General features: G+C 38.4%; 2 protein-coding genes across 2 annotated transcripts in view; both read right to left on the bottom strand.

Moving 5' to 3' along the window:
• cfap65 (cilia and flagella associated protein 65) overlaps positions 1–12068 on the bottom strand; it is a gene marked incomplete at its 5' end in the record, with an annotated part of 33699 nt that extends 21631 nt beyond the window's left edge. Inside the window, 15 exons of the mRNA XM_084122758.1 lie at positions 2121–2286; positions 3644–3790; positions 3871–4095; positions 4395–4634; positions 5240–5377; positions 5914–6303; positions 6547–6744; positions 6949–7217; positions 7305–7527; positions 7621–7745; positions 9180–9379; positions 9530–9696; positions 9844–9946; positions 11370–11539; positions 11994–12068. Coding sequence (XP_083978884.1) covers positions 2121–2286; positions 3644–3790; positions 3871–4095; positions 4395–4634; positions 5240–5377; positions 5914–6303; positions 6547–6744; positions 6949–7217; positions 7305–7527; positions 7621–7745; positions 9180–9379; positions 9530–9696; positions 9844–9946; positions 11370–11539; positions 11994–12068 — 2836 coding nt within the window. The remainder of the gene's footprint in view (positions 1–2120; positions 2287–3643; positions 3791–3870; positions 4096–4394; positions 4635–5239; positions 5378–5913; positions 6304–6546; positions 6745–6948; positions 7218–7304; positions 7528–7620; positions 7746–9179; positions 9380–9529; positions 9697–9843; positions 9947–11369; positions 11540–11993) is intronic.
• A 1586-nt stretch (positions 12069–13654) lies between these two features.
• Positions 13655–17057, bottom strand: mnx2a (motor neuron and pancreas homeobox 2a). The gene is made up of 3 exons (XM_084121145.1): positions 16456–17057; positions 15571–15731; positions 13655–14686 (listed from the first exon to the last, which is right to left on the bottom strand). The coding sequence occupies exons 1-3, from the start codon at positions 16877–16879 to the stop codon at positions 14336–14338; spliced, it is 936 nt and encodes a 311-aa protein (XP_083977271.1). The 5' UTR covers positions 16880–17057; the 3' UTR covers positions 13655–14335.
• Positions 17058–25114: the final 8057 nt, after the last annotated feature.

Here is a 25114-nt window from a genome sequence, read left to right as displayed (position 1 = left end):
CCTCGGTTCCTATTTGGGATCTGTCCTTGGTCCTGGAGGCCCTGAAGGCTTTTCCCTTTGAACCACTCGAATCCGTGGATTTAAAGTACCTGTCACTTAAAACCGTTTTTCTGATAGCTCTGTCTTCAGTTAAACGTGTGGGGGATTTGCACGCGCTATCTGTTAGCCCTGCTTGTCTTGAGTTCGGACCGAACGACTCGAAAGTCATTCTCAGACCGAGACACGGTTACGTTCCCAAAGCGATTGGAACCCCTTTTAGGGCACAAGTCATTTCCCTTTCGGCTCTGCCAGCATCCGATAATGGGGACAGTGATAACCTCCTATGCCCTGTCCGGGCGCTGAGAGTTTACATCACGCGCTCCGCCGCTTTCAGGCGTTCAGAGCAGCTCTTTGTTTCCTTCGGCGGACGCACCAAGGGTCTCGCCGCCTCGAAACAGAGCCTGTCCAGGTGGATAGTGGACGCGATTGCAGCAGCTTATGCCTCCAAACACCTGCAGTGCCCTCTGGGTATCAGAGCCCACTCTACTAGAGGCATGGCCTCTTCGTGGGCCTGGTCCAGCGGAATTTCTATCCACGATATTTGTATGGTGGCGGGCTGGGCCTCCCCATCAACATTCGTGAGGTTTTATAACCTGGAAGTTCCCGCCTTACAAGCAAAACTACTGTCAGTGTAAGTGACATATATGCTCTGCCCAGTCTCTCATGTGCAGACTACGTTTACATGCTGACGATATTTCTGGAATGATACTTGGGGTGAAGTGTTTTATACTCAGACCGGCTGGACCGCTCTGTTTCTCATTCCCCTTTACGCGCTGCTTTCCGGTGTTGGCCCGCGCTGCTGGCCGCCCGTATTCCACTCTGTGGCGCGGGGGTCTATTCCCTTCATGAAAGACCGACTATGTCGCTTATTATTAGGGTAAGACTTTTTCTTACCCTAATAAGTGCTTATGTACTGTATGGGCTCGCTCTGCCGGCCCTACTATTTTGCACTGTTATACGCTTATAGACCGGCCGCGCCGCTCTATTTTATATATACTGAGTGAAGTGCTTTGTACTGTGTTGGCCCGTCTCTCCGACCGGCCACCTATTCCAGCAGAATGTTTTCCCCGGTCTCCCCGGGATTCATGGGCTGGATGCTCGGCGCACACGGCGTTGACAAAGGGTTCCCGATGCGTAAGCAACTTACGCAATACGAGAGAACCTCTCGTAAGAGAACATACTCGGTTACCTAATGTAACCTCGGTTCTCTCTAGAAGAGGGAACGAGTATTGCGTAACCTGCCGTGTCGCGCCACGAGCTTTTGCGCTTCTGACTGCGAAAACCAGATTTCTAGCCTGTGAGCACTGGTTATATACACGCTGGCCACACCCATTCTGACGGTTAGAAGGGTGTGGAGGGCGCGAAGCGCCCTCATTGGTGGCCACGTTTCAGAGTGCTCACTGATAGGCTTAAGCAGTTGCCGCCGAGCAGCCAATGAGCACGCTTATACAGCCTGCCTAGGTCTGCCGGCTGCCGCACTGCGTTGACAATGAATACAAAATTAAGGATAATTTTTGGCTTCAGATCTCAAAGAAAGAAGACTTTCCCGATGCGTAAGCAACTTACGCAATACTCGTTCCCTCTTCTAGAGAGAACCGAGGTTACATTAGGTAACCGAGTACGTTTTCTATTCTATTTTAAAATGCAATTTATCTCTGTGATGGCAAAGCTGAATTTTCAGCAGCCATTAATTCAGTCTTCAGTGTCACATGATACTTCAGAAATCTTTCTAATTTGTTGAAAACAATTCCATAATATTTTTGCTGCTTAACATATTTGTGGAAACCGTGATACATTTTTTTCAGGATTATTTGATGCATAGAAAGTTCAAAAGAACAGCATTTATTTAAATAGATTGTTTTGTTGACATTGTAAGTCTTTACTGTCCCTTATTCAATTTAACATCCTTGATGAATAAAAGTATACATTTCGTACAACAAAAATACCCCAAAAACCCCCACATCATTTGTATATAGCGGAATATACACTAGATAGTGAATCATTTTAAAGTGAGACACAGAGTCCTTGAAATGGCAGTAAACATATTTTTAGGATAACAATAGTGAGTTACTGAGTCCTACCCAAAGGATCTTGAGTCATGTCTTCAAGGAGGCCTGTATCAGTGACACTTTGCTGTGTGGTCAGAGAGTAGCTGACGGCACAAGGGCTGTCGTTCAGTAGAGGAACTTCAAATGACTTACAGCTTTCCACCAGCACCTCACCCAGATCTATAACAGGGTGCTCTGCCTGGGAAAAAAAAAATCATTTTACAAAGTTACAAACAGTTATGACAATCATTTTCTTATAGAAAAGTGTGCATGTCCAACCCATTCAAACCCAAGGTCATTAATCAAATGTAAGAAAATCTTTGTCATTGATAAACTCTGTTGTACATATGGTCAGATGTTCTTATTTCCATTCAAGCACAAGATGCTCTTAAGATCATTAGATCATCATCTTTAGATTATCTCATGATAGCACACATACATTGGAGAGATTTTACAACATGCATTTTCATCTGGAAGATGTCTTTCTAGGCCGTTTGTATGTAAAACTGCTGTTTAACAGATGTATGTACACAACAGATGTCTTCCAGATGAAGCGTTCTTTAACTGACGTCTTAAAGTCCGCGTGAACCAGAAGTTGCAAACGACTTTTCTCCAGTGTTGTGACGTATTTCCCAGTGAAAAGGAATATTGAACAGAGGGCAGGGTTTTACTCTAGCGCTCCTCCTCTCCATCTCTGCTCATAGCAGACTAACGGTTTGAGGGGAGTGGTTAAGCGTTTCCCAACCCAAGCCGTCAAACCTACATCATCAGAGAAGGAACGCCATTCCAGACCGGAAGTAACTTTTCAGACTTTGATTAAAGATTACGACGGCAAACAATTTTTTTCTGTGTATTAACTTGCGCTAACAAAGTAAATAGGGTCAATTTTGATTTCAGTTGGACTTTAAGCCCGGGACACACCAAGCCGACGATCTGTCGTCGGGTAACGTTGGCCATTTTTGAGCGTCGGCCGACGTAGTTTTTCCGTTGGCTCTAGTCGGACGCCGTGGTTTTTTTTTGGGACGATTCAAAATGTTGGACATGCGTCGTGCCATCGGTGAAAGAGGGAACTCTGATTGGCTGTTCAGCTTAGTGAACGAGTCAAAACAGTACAGATTGAAGGCTGTTCAAATGTTACGTCATCTTACCTGAGTGTTCCTTGGCGAATATTTCAATATTAACAAGAGCAGAGTGGAATAAAGAAAGGGAACAGAAGGACTGATATTCAAAACGGTAACCACACACTGCTTTGTTTACGGTTTGTGTATCTGCAGCCTGCAACGTCGGTTTCCCTTTTTGAATGACGAATATAGATGACTATATCTGCAGAAATAGACCGTTGTCTCATTTACACGCAGGCGCAGAACACACATTCTAGCTGACAGACGGCTGTGGTTCTCTCGGTGTGTTTAAGTGCAGCTTTTCCCCCCGACTAAGGCGACAACACAGTCGGCTTTCATCAGCGCTAGTTCTTTGGCGTCGGTTTGGTGTGTCCCTTAGAGATGTATGATGATGATCTGCAGCTTTGTGCGAATGTAATCTAATATGTAACACACCTGGAGAGAGCCTTTGCATGCCAATCCAACAGCTTCAATGGTAAGGCGGGACTTCTTGCATTGTGGTGTTTGGACAGGCCAGAACGTGAGACTAGGCTTCATGTTGTACATCATCTCCTCCTTTGGAGCAAAGGACCACTTCTGTACCTGAAAACAAACAAATGCTTTCAATCAATAAGATCGAAACTACTATGCCCCAAAACACCACACTCATGCTGCAGCCTTACCTTGGATTCATTGGGCTGGAGAATGTCTGTGTTTGGCAGAACAGTCAGAACCCTTTGGTCAGATCCACAAAGCCTCCACTTGAACTCCACCGGCACCCTGCTCAGATTCTTCACCCACAGTGTTCGCTCAGAGCAGGAGCCCACTGCTGTGGGCTGAAAGAACAAACTGCCACCCTCCTCCACGCTCATGGAAAGCTTCTCTGCTACAGCAACCACATTCAGTACCTACAAAAGATTAATTTAAAGGCTAAAATGGACCATGAAACCACTTTCCAGCTTTCAGTTTCAGAAATTCCTCCTGCTTTTTAATGATATTTAGAAACTTCCATTTGGCAAATGAGTGACTGAAACACCACAGAATAATTATGTGAAGATTCTTGTTTTCATGATTCTAGATTATTCTAGTCAACTGAACGTGCTTCTCTGTCGCTCAAAACGTTTCATCACTCATCCACTTGGCTTTAACCACTCACTCTGGCAACTCACTACATTATGTTATTTTTTGTAAACATTATAGTGTTAACCTGTGCGTGATTGGGGCTGGCATTCAGCTGTAATGTCAAAGGGATACTGGAAGAGTGATCTGGAGATGGAGTGCATCTGAATGTGAGGATCTGGTGGCTTCCAGGTGGCACCAGACCACTGGATGGCAGCACACATACTGACGGACACTCGTCTGGGTCCAGTCTGAAGATCACTGGCAGGTCTCCTGTATTCTGCAGGAGAATACTGCGGTATGCTAACTGTTTCAGGGCAGGGAATACCTGCAGGGAGATGGATGTTTGTTAAAACCTTATAAGTATATTTACATACAGTCTCTTTCCATTTATGCTCTCTCACTACATATTGGTTGTGTCCGAAAGCTTAGGCAGTGACTTGTTTCCTCACTGCCCTATCAGGCAATGACTCTGCAAGCAGCCTTTGTGCAAGCAGGCTTCTGAGACAGCATAACGATTTAATAATCTACAACAAAATAAAGAGAGCTTTGGTGATAGCCAAGCAAATATTTTATTACTACAATAGTAACTTCTCGCTAGAAATTACATCAAAACTGGAAAAAGTTGGTCACAAAATGTACATTTACGCACAATCTGACCACCAACTGACACTTTCAGATGCTGTATTTATTTTTTAGCACAACTTTCTCGGGATTGAAAGCACAGAATTGTGGGATATCATAGGCAGCAAATGATACATCTGTGCTGCCTTCTGAAATCAATCAGATGAAGAAATGTCAGTAATCAGGATATGGTATGAGCATTGGATTCAGATGTGCCTTTCTACATTAGTATGCTGCCTGCAGATGCAGTGTTTTTCAGATTTTGGACGCAGCCATTACTTTGAAAGATGTCATCATTGTCAGACTTACTACTTGAGGGTGTTGAAGAGAGATCTTGGGGATGAAGTGCTCTTTTCCAGGCTGAAACGAGTGGCCGCTCACCCTGACTGTAAGGCACCAGGGTGGACACAAAGTCGGATCCTCCACATTTCTCTGATCCCTCAGAACCTGGGGATGACAAATTAAACCTTCATCACCATTGTCCCATTTACACTGACTGCGAATTAATTGCTGGAGGTCACCAAATATATATACTACCCTGCTGTAAAATGACTGATTACCGATATTGATGGTAAAAATAAGATGTTGTTCTACTTTGAACAGAAATCAGTTTTCTTGCTGGTTAAAATGAGGGGAAAACATTCGTATATAAATTGCAGTCAAACATAATGCATCATATCATGCACAAGAAGAACTTCTATCATGAATCAGATTGACTCAGAATGCTGAAAACTTCTACGCACAATTTTTAAATTCTATCACTGTATATGAACAGAGACCATTTATATAGAACCATGACATTTCTCATTGTTTACATTGTCTATTGTTAGGCGCCAGATCTTAATTGCATATAGTTAAACTTCTCTGAACTTGGTCGAGTTTCAAGACATTTTATCATTCCGCTAGTTGAAAATGAATGACTTCAGGTCCCTCTGTCAGTGTGGATCATTATCGGTGTGAACGTCTCTTTAGTCTCACATTACCTTGTAAAAAGTGAAACACTCAAGCTGTGCTGCATGGACGATGTTCTGCTGGTTGGGACTGTACGTCACTCTAAAGGCTGTGGTCTTTAGAGGGCCCAGCTCACAGGAGAGAGGAGAGATGGAGAAAGGGGACTCGGCTTCATTGGACCACGTCAGACAGATCTTGCCCTTGGTGTGGTTGGTGATAGAGACTGACTTAGATGCTGGGCCGTCATAAAAAATGAGTTCAGAGGGCTGAACTGTAACATGGGGGACGGGGAATCGGGTGGAGTTTGAGGTGTTGTAAAGTTCTGTTTCCGCTTCAGGTGCGGAATTTACATGGAAATACTCCTCCAGGGGACTGCGTGGGTTGAAGGGAGGTGTGGAGTTGCCAGTGTCCTCTGCTGGAATCTAATAAAAGTTAGATGCAAGGTTATGTGATGTAACATCCATGTTTTAATTTCCAGGAAGATTTCAACTTTTTTTTTTTTTAGCTGTGGGACACCCTATTTTTTTGTGAATTGAGTATGATTTTGAGTATGAGGATAGGATTTTGGCCTAAGAATTTAAAAGAAATGGAAGGAAATCTGACTTAACTCTTAGATGTCAAAGCATTTGTATGTTACACCACAGTGCAGATGGACAAACACACACCTCCTGCATTTGCAATGCTCCGGTATCATCCAGTTTTAATCGGTGTTCTTCCAGCAAGGCACTCATTAAGTCAGGAGGGTAACAGGTGAGCCCTCGTAGGAGATTTAATCTGTAGACACTCAGGTGTCTGGGCTTTAAAATGGCTGGCTTCAATTGCTCTGAGTGACAGGTGCCAATCAAATCCAGAAACAGTGGCTCCTTTAATAAGAAAATCAGAACTACACTATCAATCAAATGTAAACAAGTTAAGAAACAGTAGATATTCAACCAAGATGCTGAAAAACAGACTGAGATGGATGGATGGATGGATGGATGGATGGATGGATGGATGGATGGATGGATGAATGGATAGATGGATAGATGGATAGATAGATAGATAGATAAATAGATAGATAGACCTACCCTGTGCAGCAGCAAACAGATCATTGCCTTGTGATAGGCTATAGGGTTTTGTGGTCGGAACTTCACACGCAGGGTGAGTTTGCTGCCGCCTGGCAGAGAGCCACAAGGCTTATCAACACTGAACACACTATGGCTGCCAGTGTCCACATCAAACTGGTAATGAGCCGATACTGCAGAGGAGTTGATGATCTTTACATTGTGTGTGACCTCTGTGCCCTCCTCAATACAGCCAAAGTCTAGTACAGAGGTACTTAGATACACTATTGGACCTATAGTGAACAGAAGAAGACGATCAAACCACGTTTGATATGTTTATTAGCAGATGTTTGGAAAGCTCTTAGGGCTATGTATTGTACCTATGCTGGTGCCTGACACTTTGAGCAGTTCTTCGCTTACAGCCCCAGGACAGGTAAGACAGAGGTAGTCCACACTTATGGTGTCCACTGTGAGTGGGAAGAAGCAGACAGGGACTTTCAACACTGAATGTGGGGCGATCTTCCCCTCATGCACCTCACAGCTGAACACAGACTCCATGAGAGGGGGTCGTCTCAGCCAGGACAGACTGAATGTTGTGCTGACCTAACGGAGAAAGAGAGTGACTCTGAGAGAGAAATATCTGAGTACTGTCTAAATATTCAATGAGCAAAGAAAGCAGGGTGGAGGGAAACATACAGTGGAGAGGTTGTGGATCTCAAAGTGCTTTTCATGAGAGTCTCCTACTGCCACACTGCCAAACTCAAGCACCTTACATCCTTCCTCCTGTCCCATGCAGCTGATTTGGAGGCGGGGGTACTTGGCTGTGGAAAGGAAGTTAAATGGGATGTGAGATAGTTTTGATATTAAAATACTTATTCCCAGTTTAACATACAGCGACAACAATGCAACACTATGGCTCTTCAGTACTAACATTCCTCCTGCAACAATGACTCAACCAATGCAATGAATTTGGAGCAGGATTATTTGTCTAACCAATGAATAGTCATCATTTTTGTAATAACAGTGACACCCACATTTTAGCGGCCTTGGATTAAACTATTTTTTGTTTACAAATTTTTTCAAAAATTAAAAGTATTTCTACACCATGAACCAGACCAACCTCTGATAAAAGGAGCATAGCTTTGTAAACTATTATTTGAAGAAAAAAAGTATTTTAAAATCAGGTAAAAAAAAAAAAATGTGTTCACGATAAAACTATAAATCCCATGAAGCACTTGAAATTACATAATAGAATAAAGAAGAATGGTCCAATTTAAAACTTATGATTATAGTAAATGGTTACAAGTATAAAAAACAATATATTTTAAATGTATGCAAAACATTAATTTTCACAAATATATATTCATTTTGGGAGTGTAGGGAAACTAACTCAGTTAGTCATTCACAATGCTTTATGGGAGTACACTCTTCTGTCCTGTTTTGTTTGCTGTGGGCTTATGGGTAAGGTCACTTTTCTGGAATTTGGCTTTTAAAAACTAAAAAATTTAATAAAGTTGAAATTTCACTTCTAAAATCATATATCATAGATTAACAACTTCTGAGCTCATGGTAGGTCTGTCTTTAAAGGTTTATAAAGAATTGTTAAATATTATGTATGTAGAAAATTACTGATTTTACTACTGAGAAATGTTAGAAAAGACCACAATACGTATACCCTAGGTTGGCAGGTTTGGTTCGATTAAAACCAATTTTGGTGCGATTGCTCTGCACTGTAAAAACAAAAAAGTTGCTGCCTTAAATTTTTAAGTACAATCAAGCTGGATATTTAAGTCATTTCAACTTAAATTACATTAAACTGATAAAAACACGTTGTCATAACTTATTGATCATATAATATATATATATATTTTTTTTTACAATGTGTTAGTGCGGTTCTTTGAAAAAGTGTGAACACTGAACCATGTACGCACATCCATCGAACGCATTTAGCCCAGCACACAGCATTGGCCAGTAACTTCTGTCGCTAAATATGTGTAATAAAAAGCTGTTTTGTATCTTTACATTCGCTGTTAAAAATGACAGTGTGAACGCTAAGTGAACGAGGACAAAATGTATAATTTTCTTTGTTGGTCCGGACCAAAAGGACTGAGAGAACCAATCTACAAGTGTAAACTAAACACCCTAAATGTGCGTTTTGAAATTCTTAAAATGATGCACAACCAAATTTTAAGCATCTTTGTCTTCTTTGACATTTAATTGACGTTTAGAGTCCAACAAAAGCTTAGTGTACTCACACAGCCCACGCAGAAGTACAGTACAGCTCCTCTCCCCATCGTCTCCGAAAGCACAGCAGGCCTCAGCCTGGCACACTACAGCCTGCTGGGGCTTGAACTCTACTGTAACCCTGCATTCTTCTCCAGGCTTTAACTGTCCAGTCTCAGGGGACAGCTGGAACGGAGGATCCACAAACCACCTGAATCCTGTCTGCAGCTTACTAGTGGGAAAATATGCATTTGAACGTTTTAAAATTCTGCATTTTCTTCACAATTTCTCCATAACTCAGCTGCTTTTGTGACAGCATAGTTTCCCACAGTTGAAATATTCTTTAGGTGGCAGCTCTTTAGCCATACAAACACATCTTTACCTGGAATTACGAAAGAGGAAGCTGGTTTGGGAGCTGTGGCGGGCAGCACAGGGTGGCAGGATCACCGTGTCTGGAACCTTCAGGTCATGATGAGGAATCACAGATCGCAGAGACACCTGGAACGTGCCTTCCTTACCCTGAAACTCTATAGTGTCCACATACTCGCACTGGAAAGAGCAGGGCAAGAAAGAAGTCTATACACAAATCCAAAATATATTTTTGCATAATCAATTTTAATTCATTATAATCACAGGATTATTGATACAACAAGTTTAAAATGATATAACAGATAAGACAAGCGGATTAAACTTTACTTTCTCAAGAGGCTGAAAAGTAACTGGGAGTGAGAAAGATGTTCCTGGGCTCAGAAGGATGGTCTGATGATATGGTGTGTTGAAGAACTTGGACTCAGGAGGTCTGAAATTGACAAAATAAAACAAATCCGTCACTATAATCCTGACCAATTTGGGGTCAGAAATATTTTCGTAAAGATTAAGTTAAATGTAATACTTTTATTTAGCAAGGATGCATTAAATTGGTCAAAAGTGACAGGAAAGATATTTATAATATAAATTCCTGTTTCTAATAAAATCTGTTAATTTGAACTCACTATTCATCCAAGAATCCTGTATAAAAATGTATTATGGTTCCCACAACAATATTAAGCAGCACAACTGTTTTCTAGAAACGTTTCTTGAGTATTAAATCATCATTTTAGAATGATTTCTGAAGGATCATGTGACACTGACGACTGGAGTAATGATGCTGAAAATTCAGCTTTGCCATCACAGGAATAAATTATATTTTAAAATACAGTAAAAAGTTTAAAACTACTATTTTTAATGTTTTTGAAAGAAGTCTCTTATGCTCTTCAAGCCTACATGTATTTGATAAAAAAAAAAAAAAACTAATATTGTAAAATATTTTTACAATTTTAAATAATGTTTTTTCTATTTGAATATGCTTTAAAATATAATTTATTTATGTGATGGAAAGCTGAATTTTCAGCATCATTACTCCAGGCTTCAGTGTCACATGATCCTTCAGAAATAATTATAATATGCTGATTTATTATTAATGTTGGAAACAGTTGTGCTGCTTAATATTTTTGTATTACCTGTGCTACTTTTTTTCAGGATTCTTTGATGAATAAAAAAAAAAAAAAAAAAAAGAGAGAACAGCATTTATTTAAAATATAAATATTTGTGTAAAAATATACACTACCGTTCAAAGGTTTGGTGTCAGTATTTTTTGTATCTTATATTTTTTAGTATCTTTTTTTTTAAAGAAATGAATACTTTTATTCACAAGGATGTGATTGATAAAAAGTGATAGAAAAGATTTCTATTTGGAATAAATACTGTTCTTTTTAACTTTTTATTCATCAATGAATCCTGAAAAAGTATCACAGGCTCCAAAAAAATATTAAGCAGCACAACTGTTTCCAACATTGATAATAACTGAGTATCAAATCAGCATATTATAATGATTTCTGAAGGATCATGTGACACCGAAGACTGGAGTAATGATGCTGAAAAATCACAGAAATAAATTATTTTTTACCATTATTTTATATTGTAAAAAATATTTCACAATATTACCGTTTTTTTTGTTGTTTTTTTTTTTTTTATCAAATAAAATGCAGGCTAGGAGTATATTCAGGTACTGTATATTCAAATAGAAAACAGTTATTTTAAAGTGAAATAACATTTTACAATATTAAATGCAGCCTTTAAACTAAACCGTAAAATTTCCCCAAACTAATTAAGGTAGTGTACTTGCCAGTACACTTAGCCTTGAGTGCTTGTATGATTTAGGCTAATGTTTTAAGTGGACTGACCTGACAGTGAGTTTCAGGAGTTTTCCATGTATGCTTCTAAGGAACAGAGATTTGGTATACTCTAGCCCCAGCTCCCAGTCCTCCCAGACCAGCTCAGCACAGGTCTCCACCCCAAAGAAGCAGTTTTGGGTTCTCTTCTGAAGGCCCCCTGACCTGAGGCTTGAGACCCTCTGAAAACAAAGTAGGCACATCATAATGTCTATTGTATTTTTACACCAGCAGAGGGCATTGTATTTCAGGAAAGCATTTTAGCAGACTGATAGCAAAAAGCCAATGCAAAATCATTCAACTTATTAAAACTAGTGGCAAACAATAGCAGAAGAAACAAAATAGTTGACATAAAAGAGTAATAATGAACAAAAAATAAGAACTGAAGATAGCATGAATAAGAAATAGGAGCTAGCTGTCAAGTTGTAAAGGTAATTTTTATTGTGGTAAATTACAATGTTTTTATGCGTATATATATGTGTGTGTGTTGTGTTGTGTTTAATTAAATAATTGTTTCACACAGTCTAAAATGTTCCATTGTAAACTGTAACCCAATTAGTGTGACAACCTGCTATAGCCTATAGAGTGTGACATCTTTTTTTTTTTTGCACTTTTTTGACTTTCAAAACACCTTACCTTTTTATGTGGGTTGTGTGTGCCTCCAAAGGGAATGCCTGAGTTCAGAGGATTCACTGGATTATCCGTCAACATTGCAACTAAAACAAACCAACAGAGGTCAATAGTGCTGTATTTCATATAGCTTTTGTATCAAATTAGATTAATTAACGTTAGACATGACTGTAATACTTGAAGGATTTGGGACTTTATCAGAGAGATTAACCTTAATTTCTTGACTGATATTATGAACATATAAAGTCCATACTCCATTAGGCAATATCTGTATTACTTTAAACAGCTGCATGCTAAAGTGATACATTTAAATTTATTGCAAAAGCAGGATCTGTTAACTTATATGCCTGTCTGACTCTGAGGTTAACCGAGGCTGGTGTAAATGTATGACCCTGTCACTCATTTCTTTACCTCTCTATTAGCTTAAGTGATTTGCTTTATGAAAATCAGTGACAGCAAAGGTGACTGACTCAGAGGATCATCAAATGAAATGTTATTGATAAAGATACAGTGGGTTATGTTTTAGATTTAGAAAATTACTCACATCTTTTCTTTTAAAACTTATACAAGGCGTTAAAATAGCATACATTCTATAATTCTGTTATAATCAATCATAAAATCGATTGCTAAACAATAAAAACAACTTATATTATTGCGAGTATTGCTATTATTACGAGTATTACAGTCACACGCTTATATTACGTTTGTTCCTTCTACTAATACAATCGCAAAACTCGCGTTTTTTTACATTGTGTAGCCTACTAAAATATAACTTACCACAGTAGATTTATTTAAAGCAGTTATATATCAAACAAGACGCCAAAACTGAATAGAAATGTGTCGATTTATTTGTTTCGCCATGCTGAAAGTTTTACTCCCAGATCAGTTGTGTTCGAGCTCCATGACAACGCCGACGGAAACAGCCAAGGGACATTCTACATACAGCGAGACGTTTTTTTCCCTCAAAGACTTCAACAGTAGCCTCAGGTGAGATCGAAATGCAGGTGCACTTTTCCAAATACGTGATAATAAATGTTCACAGTTTGCCACTTTGAGTGCTCGAGTTTCCTTTGGTTTGGCAGGGTATTTATTCCCGTCACTGCAATGCATTTAATCAACATATAAATATGTCCAATTCTAGCTTGACTGCACCTTCTCTGCTTTAATATTTAATTGTTGGCCTAACACCACACCCCTGTAAAAATGCTCTTTTGGTCATTGAGGTAATTAATCTTTTCAAATTAAATGGCCTGGTGACATCAGCATAAGGAGTAGATTATTTTACTTTCCCTTCATTAACTTAATTATTTGCCTATCAGTAAACCCCCCTGAGTAATTCATATTTGAGAGGCTGTGGCCATAAATATCAGGGCTCTCGTTGTTTATAATGCACTGTAGATTCATCTGCGCTTTAATCACCATCTCTGTCAGCTAGAGGTTAAAAGGGAGAGAGGAGAGTGGGACGATGAATATAGGATGCAGGTAACATTCATTTAGTTTTAAACCGTTCGCTCATGTGCCAGATGCATAAACATAGCCTATACATTTATTTTTGTATGCACTGCAGCATTTTCACATCCTCAAAGAACAAAAAGAGTTCAATGACAGCAAGTGAGAGAATGCCTGAAACTCATCTTCAATTTTGTTTATTTCCCTTTGTCTCCAAGTACATATTTTACCAGCGATCTTTGAAGGTCACACAACCCTTCAAACGGAGTCCCGATATCACGTTGAATAAATTAGATATATAATCTATAACAGTTAAATAACATTAAAGACACCAACAGCAACAACATGACATAAACTAATGGACTAACTAATGAACCGTTCACAGTTTGCCCTTGTTCAATATTTGCTGAGGATTTAGCAGTTCCTCTGTGTTTCTTAGTCAATGGTTACTGGAAGAAAGCTGACACTGATGACCTCTGGACAATCTTCTGTCCCTCAGCATCCACTCGAACGAAATGTGTTTAAGAGACCAAGTCAGCCTGTGACTTTCAGTGGAAAGGCCTCCTCATTTGGTTCAACAGCTGCTTTGTTATTTCTTTTTTTTTAACCAAAATGTCCATATTAACATACATAGTAAAGAGTTTGATCGCATAAGAAAAACAAGTTTGAAATAGTGTACATTTGCAGTTTACAAGCAGCCTTCAAGAAAAAATATTAAGTGCAAATAAACTGGAAGACCATTTTCATGAATTATTTAAGACTTTTCGACTATAAACGTCAATGAACTTAATTTTGACATCAACAGCTTTCAGTCTCGAGGTGTGGTATTTTAAACCTTGATGTAGTTAGCAGTCCGATTCATGAATGGACATGCAGACTATCCAGCTGCCGTTAATCCCTCATAACCCCAGCCTGATCTTTCGGTCTCCACCGATCTCTTCCAGGTCGTCATCAGAGTAAGAGCCATGAGAGCTGTAGCTCAGCGCGGAGCTGTGCTGCAGGAAGTCCGAAGGGTGAGGTAGGCTCACACCGACGTTAATGGATTTTCTGAACTCTTCCTCTTCTTCTTCATCTTCCTCCTCTGCATCCAGATCCTCATCGTCATCGTGTGCACTGCAGCGACTGAGGTCTTTGGGCTTGTTTCCTCTTTTTCCTGACTTACAGCCATCTGTTTCCTGCTGCGCAGCCTGCTCTTTAGCTTTACGGCTGCGCTTCCACTTCATCCGTCGGTTCTGGAACCAAATCTTCACCTGGAAAATGCATAACAAACATCACAATCATTTACATAAAAGGTGATGCATTGGTATTAGCTTTTGGCAATATTCAAGAGCTTTTTATTTGAATGATTATCAAAATTGTTTTGTTGTTGCTTTGTACGCAATATGTTTTTTCACCTTATCCCTTCTTTCTCAGATCCTGATTTCATGAGAAAGCGTAACTATTTTACAAGGTGGCGATTCATACAGTGTGATTTGTACGGAAATGCATGATTTTTCTTGTAAAAAAAGCATGAAGGTCCAACCCTTAAACCTAACCAGGCATGGGGCATGTTGTACGAAACATAATATTCAAATTCATACGAATTTGCTACCATTTCGTTAAAACATAAAATAGTTATGAATTGCCATGCCACTGTAAAAACTTATATGATCAATAAGTTATGACAACATGTGTTTTTGCATTGCTTTAACTCAACAAAATAAGTCAAGCAATTTTTTATAAGTTATACACGATTCAACTAATTTTTTTAAGTCAGTTCAATGTAATTTAAGTTGAAATTACTTAAACATCCAAGTTGATTGTACTTAAAAATTTAAGGCAGCAACTTTTCAGTGTGAGAGTGTGTTGCTTTCTCCTCACTTGTGTATCAGTGCCACAAATCCCTTATTTCTCCCAATCCGATTTCATTAGCCAACTATTTTACGAAGTGCCGATTTCATATGAATCCGTACAATGTGATTTGAATTAATACTTATGATTTTTTAGGGAAAAAAAGTATATGAAGGTCTACGTCTAACCAGCAGTGGGGCGTAAGCTTGTACGAAAACGTACAATTGCGATTGTACGATTTCACATAAATTAGCTATCAATTCACTAAAACATAAAACATGTGAGTGTGTTGCTTTCTCCTCACCTGTGTCTCGGTCAGCATGAGAGACGTGGCCACTTCGAAGCGTTTGGGTCGTGATAGGTACTTGTTGAGTTTGAACTGGTTTTCCAGCTCTAGCAGTTGCTGGCTGGTGAAAGCTGTGCGTGGTCTCCGGCACTTTCCAATCAAACCAGATTGAGGTGCCCCTGAAAAGAGAGTTTGTTGATTAAGGAGGTGTGAGACTTGTGCCAAAAAAACAAAGACATACGGTGAAGACACCAAGCAGACGCAGCAAACAACATATTCACCTCTTGTTACTCCCCCCTAATAGATAATGATAACAGCTTTACTTCAGTTTATTGTTGATGACAAGGCTGGGAGATATTGCTTTAGCGGGACAATAAAACACCAGAGAGCACCATTAACTTAATGAAAATTCAATAAATGCTACCAGATAACTTTATTGATGAAGCTCAGGCTGTTTTAAGTGTTTCTTTATAGTTTTCCTTTCGATGAAGGCTGTTTTAATGGAGTTGTCATTTATGATGCTATGAAAAGACTGAAAATAAAAAAAAGCTTACATTATAGTTCCGTTAGCAGTAAATACTGATTCAGTTATGATAGAGAATATTTATGGCATGTGAGTGCACTTTTTGCAGAGAGAACATGAATATATTTTTTGGGATATATAAAGGTTTATAGATGTTTTTGTAACATTATTTACTATGAAAAAAAAACGACAAAAAAAAAAACTTGTAGCAAACTTGGTGGAAATTAGCATAGTTGAAAAAAAAATGCTTTAAAATGACATAGCTCCATTATAGTGGCACCATTTAGACATTTTCAATGGCTAGATACTCGATTCAATACTTTTTAAATACTAAAGTATAGGCTATTTAAAAAGTAAACCTGCAGAAGGGACACACATACCGCTGTAGTCTGCAAGGCGAGGCATTATGAGTCCTGCCCGGAGCCAGTGTTCTAACGGAAATGAACCGGCCACGGCTGCTGCTTTCAGGTGCTCCGGGTACGGATGCGCAAAACCAGAATACGCGAAGGTGGGATGTTGCGCTCCGAATGCCGTGATGGAGTACATAGGTGAGGGATACATTCCTTGCACAGACCCTTGAGAAAGTGAGGTAAATCCCGGGTGAGAAATGTTTAGCATGCCTGGTTTGGGGATGACCCCTGTCTGAAGCTGAAAAGCGCGAGTAGGAGAGTTTTGTGTCCGTTTGCATGTTGCGGGCTCGATGTCAATGCCTTCATTGCACAGTCCCGGGGAATCCTCGCGAACTATCCGCTGAGAGCTCTCTGACAACAGAGCGTCTATTCGAAAGTTCTTCGACTTATCCATGGAGCCGAACTTTAAGTGTCAAGTACGATAGGAGCTAAAAATATGGTTATGAGTTTAAGAGTTCCTTTTTTCCCCTTGACACTAAGCCTGCATTTACAATGAACTTTTACTTTGACCGTCGGTAATATTGTCTAATTCTTTAAGACAGTTGTGGATATTTTGTTACTGTGACTGAGTGTTTTCATCTCTATACCACCCGTGACGCAACGCTATGCCCTGGAGCGCGAGCAGGCATCAGTTTTTGACTGTCTCGCGCTCTAGCACGCTCCTCCTAAACACTCTCTGATTGGTTCATTTGGATGCCCTTATCGTTGAGAATCTTCCAATACATTCTAATTAATTCACTACACAGGAATTTATTTCAACATCAAGCCATAAAATTCACATCGCTTACGACTAATCAGTCGATTGATAAAAATATGAAATATTATAAATTGGCCACACAAACATTTGTTCACAACAATTGGTCTTATAAAAATAATTTGTGTCTACCGAATTATTTGCAATAGGCTAGGCCTGTACTGGACAATATTAATAAAACGTGTACAGAAAAAGGATTTTTACAAATAGCCTACAGCATATTAGCAATCAAAATATCTCACAAATAGTTTACATATTCATTCACATTATCGATATGATTTCGACTGGTTTCTTATTTCACTGTATAAAGATTGGGTTTACACGGTATGTTATAATATTTAATTTTATTAAACGTGATTTTCCTCATCAGTAGCCTAATTCAATTCTTAGTGGAACAAAATGTTTAAGAAATATGTTAGGTGCAAGTAAGCCTTGTTTAATATAATTAATAATAGAGTACAATTAGTAATTAAAATTGCAACGATAGGCCTATAACCATTTAAAAAAATAATTTGAAAGAATAGAATCGAAACCTAGTGTTTTTTAAAATGCAAATTATAAAGAGAATGTCAAATGACGTGCAAAAATCTTGTAATCTGAAATTCTGAATAGCCAGTCGTTTATCTGATATAGCCCAATAGGCTATATGCTCTTATGTCACATTCAGATGGCAATTCAAATTTTACAAGGCTACTTGACTAAAGTAGCTTATTTAGAGCACTGAAGAGGACTGCATAGTGCACAGAGGAGGGATTCAACATAAATTGCACTCTGAAATTAAGTTTCAGGTTTTTCCTGAATGGTGTAATAAATAGCCTACTTAAAGGTTCAAATACATTGCTAACTCACACTAACCTTGACAAAGGGACAATGGCGGACATGTTGACCTTTTCCACTCCGCGCGCTCGCAGGTGCGATGCCGCCTTACTTTTCTCACACACACTAGTAATGCGGCGTGTTTGCATGACCACCCGCTCACCCCTATTTCTTCTTATCGGGTGCAAACATATACTAATGCACAAATAAATCGACAAGCATGAAGCGCAAACGCACATGCTGCAGTTGTGATGTTCTGAAATTATCTGCCGGTAATTTGCTGCTTGTTTTTCCAGTAGCCTAACGAATGTCGAAACAACTGGAGACGGTTGGAGAGAATAACGATCTGACACTATGGTACCGTGCCAACACGTTAGAAAGTGGAGTAGGCTACGTTCATATATTAGAAAGTAAAAAAACATTGATTCAAAAACGAGAAAGATGCCAATATTATTCAGTAGCTTAAAGGCATGGCTTTCACACCTGGAGACTGCTGTTTTAAGTCGTCTAAACAACAATTTAATTCTCTGTTAGGCCTATTTGTTTTTCTGTGAATCGTTTTTCTCATGGGAAGTCTGGTCATGCTCTCAGCACTGTCAGTGAGTTCCCAGACAAGACCTTGAGGTTATAATTAATCTCAGTTCATTAGGAAGATAAAGGTCAATTATTAGGCTTCTACCTGTCAATCATTAACAGTGGTAGAGTTTACACAGCAGAAAAGATAATAAAAAGATCTGCCTTTATTTTCTTTCATTTCTGGAAAGATAAATGGCATATATTTTGAGGTAACCTGTGATAGTAATTCAGTTTTACATTTATTTGCCTCCAACAGCTCAAAAGTGCTATTTGAAAAAGAAGTTGCAATTGTGTGAATCCCCACTTTTAAGCACTGCAATTAATATATTCTTGCTGTCAGTGACTTACTTTTCATTCAGTCAGAAATTAAAATAATTAGATCACGATTTTAACATTGTTTCATTGGGGGGGTTTTCAGACTGAAATCTACTCTCTCCAATATCAATATAAATAAAATGAAAATAAATGAAATGGCATAATAAAATGTTTCAAATACTGATTCATTTATTATTATTTTAAGGCACTGAATCAAATTTGTTATCAAATACTAATATTATTAATCAGTAGGCTATAAATATTATACAATTAATACACCTTTTTTAAATGCAACATTGTGTTAAAAAGACCTCTGCAAACAATAAAATACAATAAGTACCACATTAAGTAGCCTATATCTTTGGGGTTGGGGTAGGACAGCTGTGAAAATGAAACTTAAGTTCATTTAAAAGAAGATCAATTAGAACAGTTTGTATTCAACTGAAAATAATTTGTTACAAATAAAGGTACACAATAATATCAATAACTAAATTAATGTAGTAAATTAGGTGCCTGGTCCCTAAAAATGCAAAGAACTAAATAAAAGACACAAAAGAAGCCAAATATGATCAATAAGGTATGACAACATATGTTTTTACTTTGCTTTAACTCAAAAAATAAAATTAAAATAAGTTAAGCAATTTTCAACTTTTTTTAACAAGTTACACAAGTATACAAATTGTTAAGTGTTTAATGTAATTTAAGTTGAAATGACTTAAACATTGATTGTACTTACAAATTTGAGGCAACTTTTTTTTCCGTGAAAACTCATCTGGAGTTTTCAAAAAGCATAATATTGAGCAGGTTTCTGCCCTGATCCCCAACAATTCAGAAACTGTGCTATTTAAAAATTGGCTTACCCGAGCAACCTGAAGCATATACAGCTGAGTGAATGGGCCAGAAACACATCTAAATGAATGAAATGTTTCATAGCACAAAGGACCCAAAGTGGTTATTGCTGAAAATCGCTTTATAAATGCGAGGACTGAATAACTATACAAATACAGATTTATTTTTATTTTTTTTACAAATATTTTACTTTAAAATGATTTGATTTTAATACATTTGTATACTGTGAAATTTGAAGAGTGAGTAAAATGGTAACACTATTTTTCAAGACAGATCTACAAATAAATGTCCTCTTTCTAAAAAAGGAGACCACAGATGCCTAACAAGCCTGCCAAAAGTGCAAGCACTCAGCATTCTGGCTGTCCAGAAGGGAGCCAACACTTGTATTCAAGAGACTGTAAAAGAGTCACTGAATAGACAGCTATTCATACACAAATGCAACATGGGCTGCCCCTTTCGTAACTGTCTGACCTCTTGCTCTAGGTCAGATGTAAAAAAATAGCAATGTGCTATGCTTGTGTAGGTTTCAGTGACAGCTTTAAAGCTAATGTGCTGTCTAATTTCCAATTCCAGCCTTCCTACTCAGCGAATTTAAGTCTTTGTCCAGACCTACCAAAAGTTAAAATTGCATGCTGGATTCCACTGAATTGTTGCATGTTATTTTAATTTCCATTCAGAACCATCCCATTGTTGCACTCTTGTGTCCTTGTGATTGACCAGAGGGAATTGAAAACTTCCTCAGTAACCAGGGCTGGGCGGTGCAGGTTAACCAGTTCAGGCCTGCGTTGAATCGTTTGATTAATGACAGCTATGTTGCAGAGACATCAAGACAATGGCTGAGGCAAGAGGGGTGTGTTTCTGGATAATTACTGGTAAATCCTACCGTTGTTGAGTTAAAGCATAACGGAAAGTTCAACACACACGTGCACGTACTACACAGAGAGGATGACTGGGATGGATAATTAGTCCCGCAGAGCTGCTACAAACATCTGTTGCTCCGGAAGAAATGGTGGCAACATCAGGAGCTGGTGGTGCATCGTGGGTGGTTCTTTTGCTGAGATAAAAAAAACACAAAAACATATAATTCTCTTTTACCAATTGAGACATTTCATAAAAAAAGTAAATAAATAAATAAACATGCAATACCAATTATGGCATTACATTTTATAGTAAAAATTCAATACCAATAATGATATTATTTATTTAATGAAATGTATAATGTCAATCATTGCACTCTAAAAAAATTACAAGATCAGTAAAACATGGCAAACTATACTATTGCTAAAAGTATTGGGACACCCCTCCAAATCATTGAATTCAAGTGTTCCAATCACTTCCATAGCCACAGTTGTATAAAATCAAGCGCATGCAGACAGTTTCTACAAACATTTGTGAAAGAATGGGTCGCTCTCAGGAGCTCAGTGAATTCAAGCGTGGTACCGTGATAGGTTGCCACCTGTGCAATAAGTCCATTCGTGAAATTTCCTCACTACTAAATATTCCACGGTCAATTGTTAGTGGTATTATAACAAAGTGGAAGCAATTGGGAACAACAGCAACTCAGCTATGAATTGGTAGACCACGTAAAATCACAGAGCGGGGTCAGCGCATGCTGAGGTGCACAGTGCGCAGAAGTCACCAACTTTCTGCAGAGTCAATAATTACAGACCTCCAAATTTCGTGTGGCCTTCAGATTAGCTCAAGAACAGTGTGTAGAGAGCTTCATGGAATGGGTTTCCATGGCCGAGCAGCTGCATCCAAGCCTTAAATCACCAAGTGCAATGCAAAGCGTTGAATACAGTGATGTAAAGCACGCAGCCACTGGACTCTAGAGCAGTGGACACGTGTTAACTGGAGTGATGAATCCCGCTTCTCTGTCTGGCAATCTGATGGACAAGTCTGGGTTTGGCGGTTGCCATGGGAACGGTACTTGTCTGACTGTATTGTGCCAAGTGTAAAGTTTGGTGGAGGGGGGATTATGGTGTGGGGCTGTTTTTCAGGGGTTGGGCTTGGCCCCTTAGCTCCAGTGAAAGGAACTCTTAATACTTCAGCATACCAAGACATTTTGGACAATTTCATGCTCCCAACTTTGTGGGAACAGTTTGGGGATGGCCCCTTCCTGTTCCAACATGACTACGCATCATTGCACAAAGCAAGGTCCATAAAGACATGGATGAGTGAGTTTGGTGTGGAAGAACTTGACTGGCCTGCAAAGAGTCCTGACCTCAACCCGATAGAACACCTTTGGGATGAATTAGAGCGGAGACTGCGAGCCAGGCCTTCTCATCAAACATCAGTGCCTGACCTCACAAATGCGCTTCTAGAAGAATGGTCAAAAAGTTCCATATACACACTCCTAAACCTGGTGGAAAGCCTTCCCAGAAGAGTTGAAGCTGTTATAGCTGCAAAAGGTGGGCCGACTCCATATTAAACCATACGGATTAAGAATTGGATGTCATTAAAGTTCATGTGCATGTAAAGGCAGATATCCCACAACTTTTGGCAATATAGTGTATGTTTTTACATTACTTAAACTCATCGAAATATTTTAAGCAATTTCAAGTTTAAAAAAAAAGTTATACGAGATTCAACTCTTTTTTTTAAAGTCAGTTTAAGGGCACATTTACAAGACAATGATGTACTAAAAATGGAAAAGTTTTTCGTTCGTTTTTTTGTGTACAGACGACAACATTGTCATAATGATCCCCTTTCACACAGATCCACAAAAATGACTTAACACAATGTATTATTCATGCCAGGCCAGTAGTTGGCGCTGTGACTTTGTAAAGAAACACTACACGCCTATAGACTGAACATGTAATACGCCTGTCACTGGTTTCACAAATTCGCGTATTTGTAGTTTACACGGAGACAATAACAGTATCGTTTTTACTATGAAACCCGTTTTCAAAAGTTAGCGTTTTCAGCCCCTGAAAACATATTGTCATGTAAATGAACAACCAAAACGCATACAATTTTCTGTTTTTAGTTGAAAACAAATGGCCCCTTAGTTGAAATGACTTGCACAGCCAATTTGATTATACTTATAAATTTAAGGTAGCAACTAAACTTAAGTTTTTATTTTAATGAAACATCTAATGAAATGTATACATTTCATTAAAAACAAAATAAACTAAATACATGCAATGCAATCTCTTTCCAGACATATAAAATATTAAAACAGTTTAATCAGTACATTTCTTTGGGGTCATTTCTGCTCCTGAGTCACAATAATTTATGGGATATCATTCCAGATTCCTGAACCACAATGTAATAACTTCCAAAGTATAGCCGTATTTTTATATGTCAGGGTGAAATTTAATTAGCAAAGCAAAAATCAAACAACATGCACATAAGCCAGGGCTGAATTGCCGTGGCCTTTGTGTACGGGTATGTGTGTGTTTGGTCAGTCTGGAGATATATAACAGGACAGGTATGATGGATAACTACTACATCTAATCAGGCTCTGTGTTTATCTTCCAGGACCATCCTAGTCAGCTCACAGTTTCATCCAGGGTTGTATGTGTGTGTGGCTGTCAGAGGTGAGCAAATTAAATATGACAGTTCAATTAGCCCTGCTCGTCCGAATGGTTGCACCTAATCCTGCTGTAGGATAAGCATCCCCACCCACCAATAGACTATATGTTTTTTAATCAGACAGTCCTCACTGTGGCAGGAATGAAGGGACCACATGCAGCCATAATTCAAAACCACCTCACTTTTCTGAATTGTGCACCCTTCCCATAGTTCACATGCTAAGTAATGCTTTCTTAAAAAGAAAAGAATGAGATTTGCATATCTTAAGTAGAAAGCAGAAAAGCAAAAAAAAAAAAAACGATAACCTTTAGCTTTTAACCCCAATCGAAATGTATAGCTACACACCATTATCCATTTGAATATCCCATGAATAGCCAATATTTGAATAGCCATCGTGAATAACTCTGAAACAAATATCTGTGTACAGCCTGCGATCCCTTTATGTACTGATTATGTCTGTGCTTTTATATCATAAACCTGTCATTCATAAATTACAGCATCGGATTTCCATCAGGAATTCATTAAATATTCTCTTAGATAATGACATGCGCACATTAAATCTCTGTGTTTGTCTGGAAGGTTGTCGTTAAAATTTAATATTTGCTTTGCAAATCTATGCCAATTTGCAGAGTGACTGCATAGGCTGCGAGGTGTATTTAAATGTGTGATGATCTATAAGGGGATCAAGTCTAGGGGGCACAGAAAGGGTCCTAAAAAGCATGTTCTCATCCAGAAGGAAATCTCACTTGTGAATAATTTAGTATCTCGAACATTACTGAAACTTGGGTCTTGGGAACACTAGTGAAAATGCATTTTTCAAATGTAATATTTTTCCCTTAACATTAGTGAAAAGTTTAATTGAAAAATGTATATTTCAGAATTAAATTAGGTATGTTTCGATAAACATATTGTGTTTCAATGGAAGCAAGAACATCTGATCTTTTGTGCAAAGAAGTTCAAATGATCACAAATTCGGGTTAATGAATAGTGATTTGAAAATGCAGAATTTTGGACAAAAGAAATGTACATTCTATAAAAAAATCGAACTCCAAAACGTTCTGCTTATTTACAGGTTTTAATCAGATTTTAATCTAGTTCAGATTTTTTCCATGTCGACTGTCTTAAATAAATCATCAAATAATATAATAACAATATAATACGTTTCATAATAATAAGATTGACATTATCACTACTCAAAATAATTTAGTGGGCAATAAGCTGAACTGTACAAGCCTGTGCCCCCGAAAGAAACTTTCAGTGATCAGTTGTTAAAAGAACTACTTTTTTCGTAGTGTAAAGAACCTTTTAATAATCTGAAGAACCTTTGTTCACTATAAATTCATCATGTAAAATTCACTATAAAGAACCTTTTGAGCAATGAAAAGGTTCCATGGATGTTAAAGGTTCTTCATAGAACCATAGATGAACTAAAGAAACGCCTTATTCGCAAAAGTTATGCGATATTACAATTTTGCGCATAAGTTAAAGGATTAGTTCACCCCAAAATGAAAATTTCCTAATAATTTACTCACCCCAATGCCATCCAAGATATCCATGTCTTTCTTTCCTCAGTGGGAGAGAAATTATGTTTTTTGAGGAAAACATTTCTGGATTTTTCTTCTAACAATGGACTTCATTGGTTACCATCGTTTTTAAGTCCGAATCAATGCAGTTTCAAAAGTCTTTGAAGTGTTTAAAGGGGCTGTACGCGATCACAGCTGAAGAAGATGTTGTTATCTAGCGAAATGATAGGTCATTTTCAAAAAAATTATAATTTATAGA

Source organism: Abramis brama (assembly GCF_963993115.1).
Source record: "Abramis brama genome assembly, chromosome: 8".
NCBI lineage: Eukaryota > Metazoa > Chordata > Actinopteri > Cypriniformes > Leuciscidae > Abramis > Abramis brama.
Note: the sequence above shows the minus strand (reverse complement) of the source record. Positions and strands in the feature narration are given on the sequence as shown.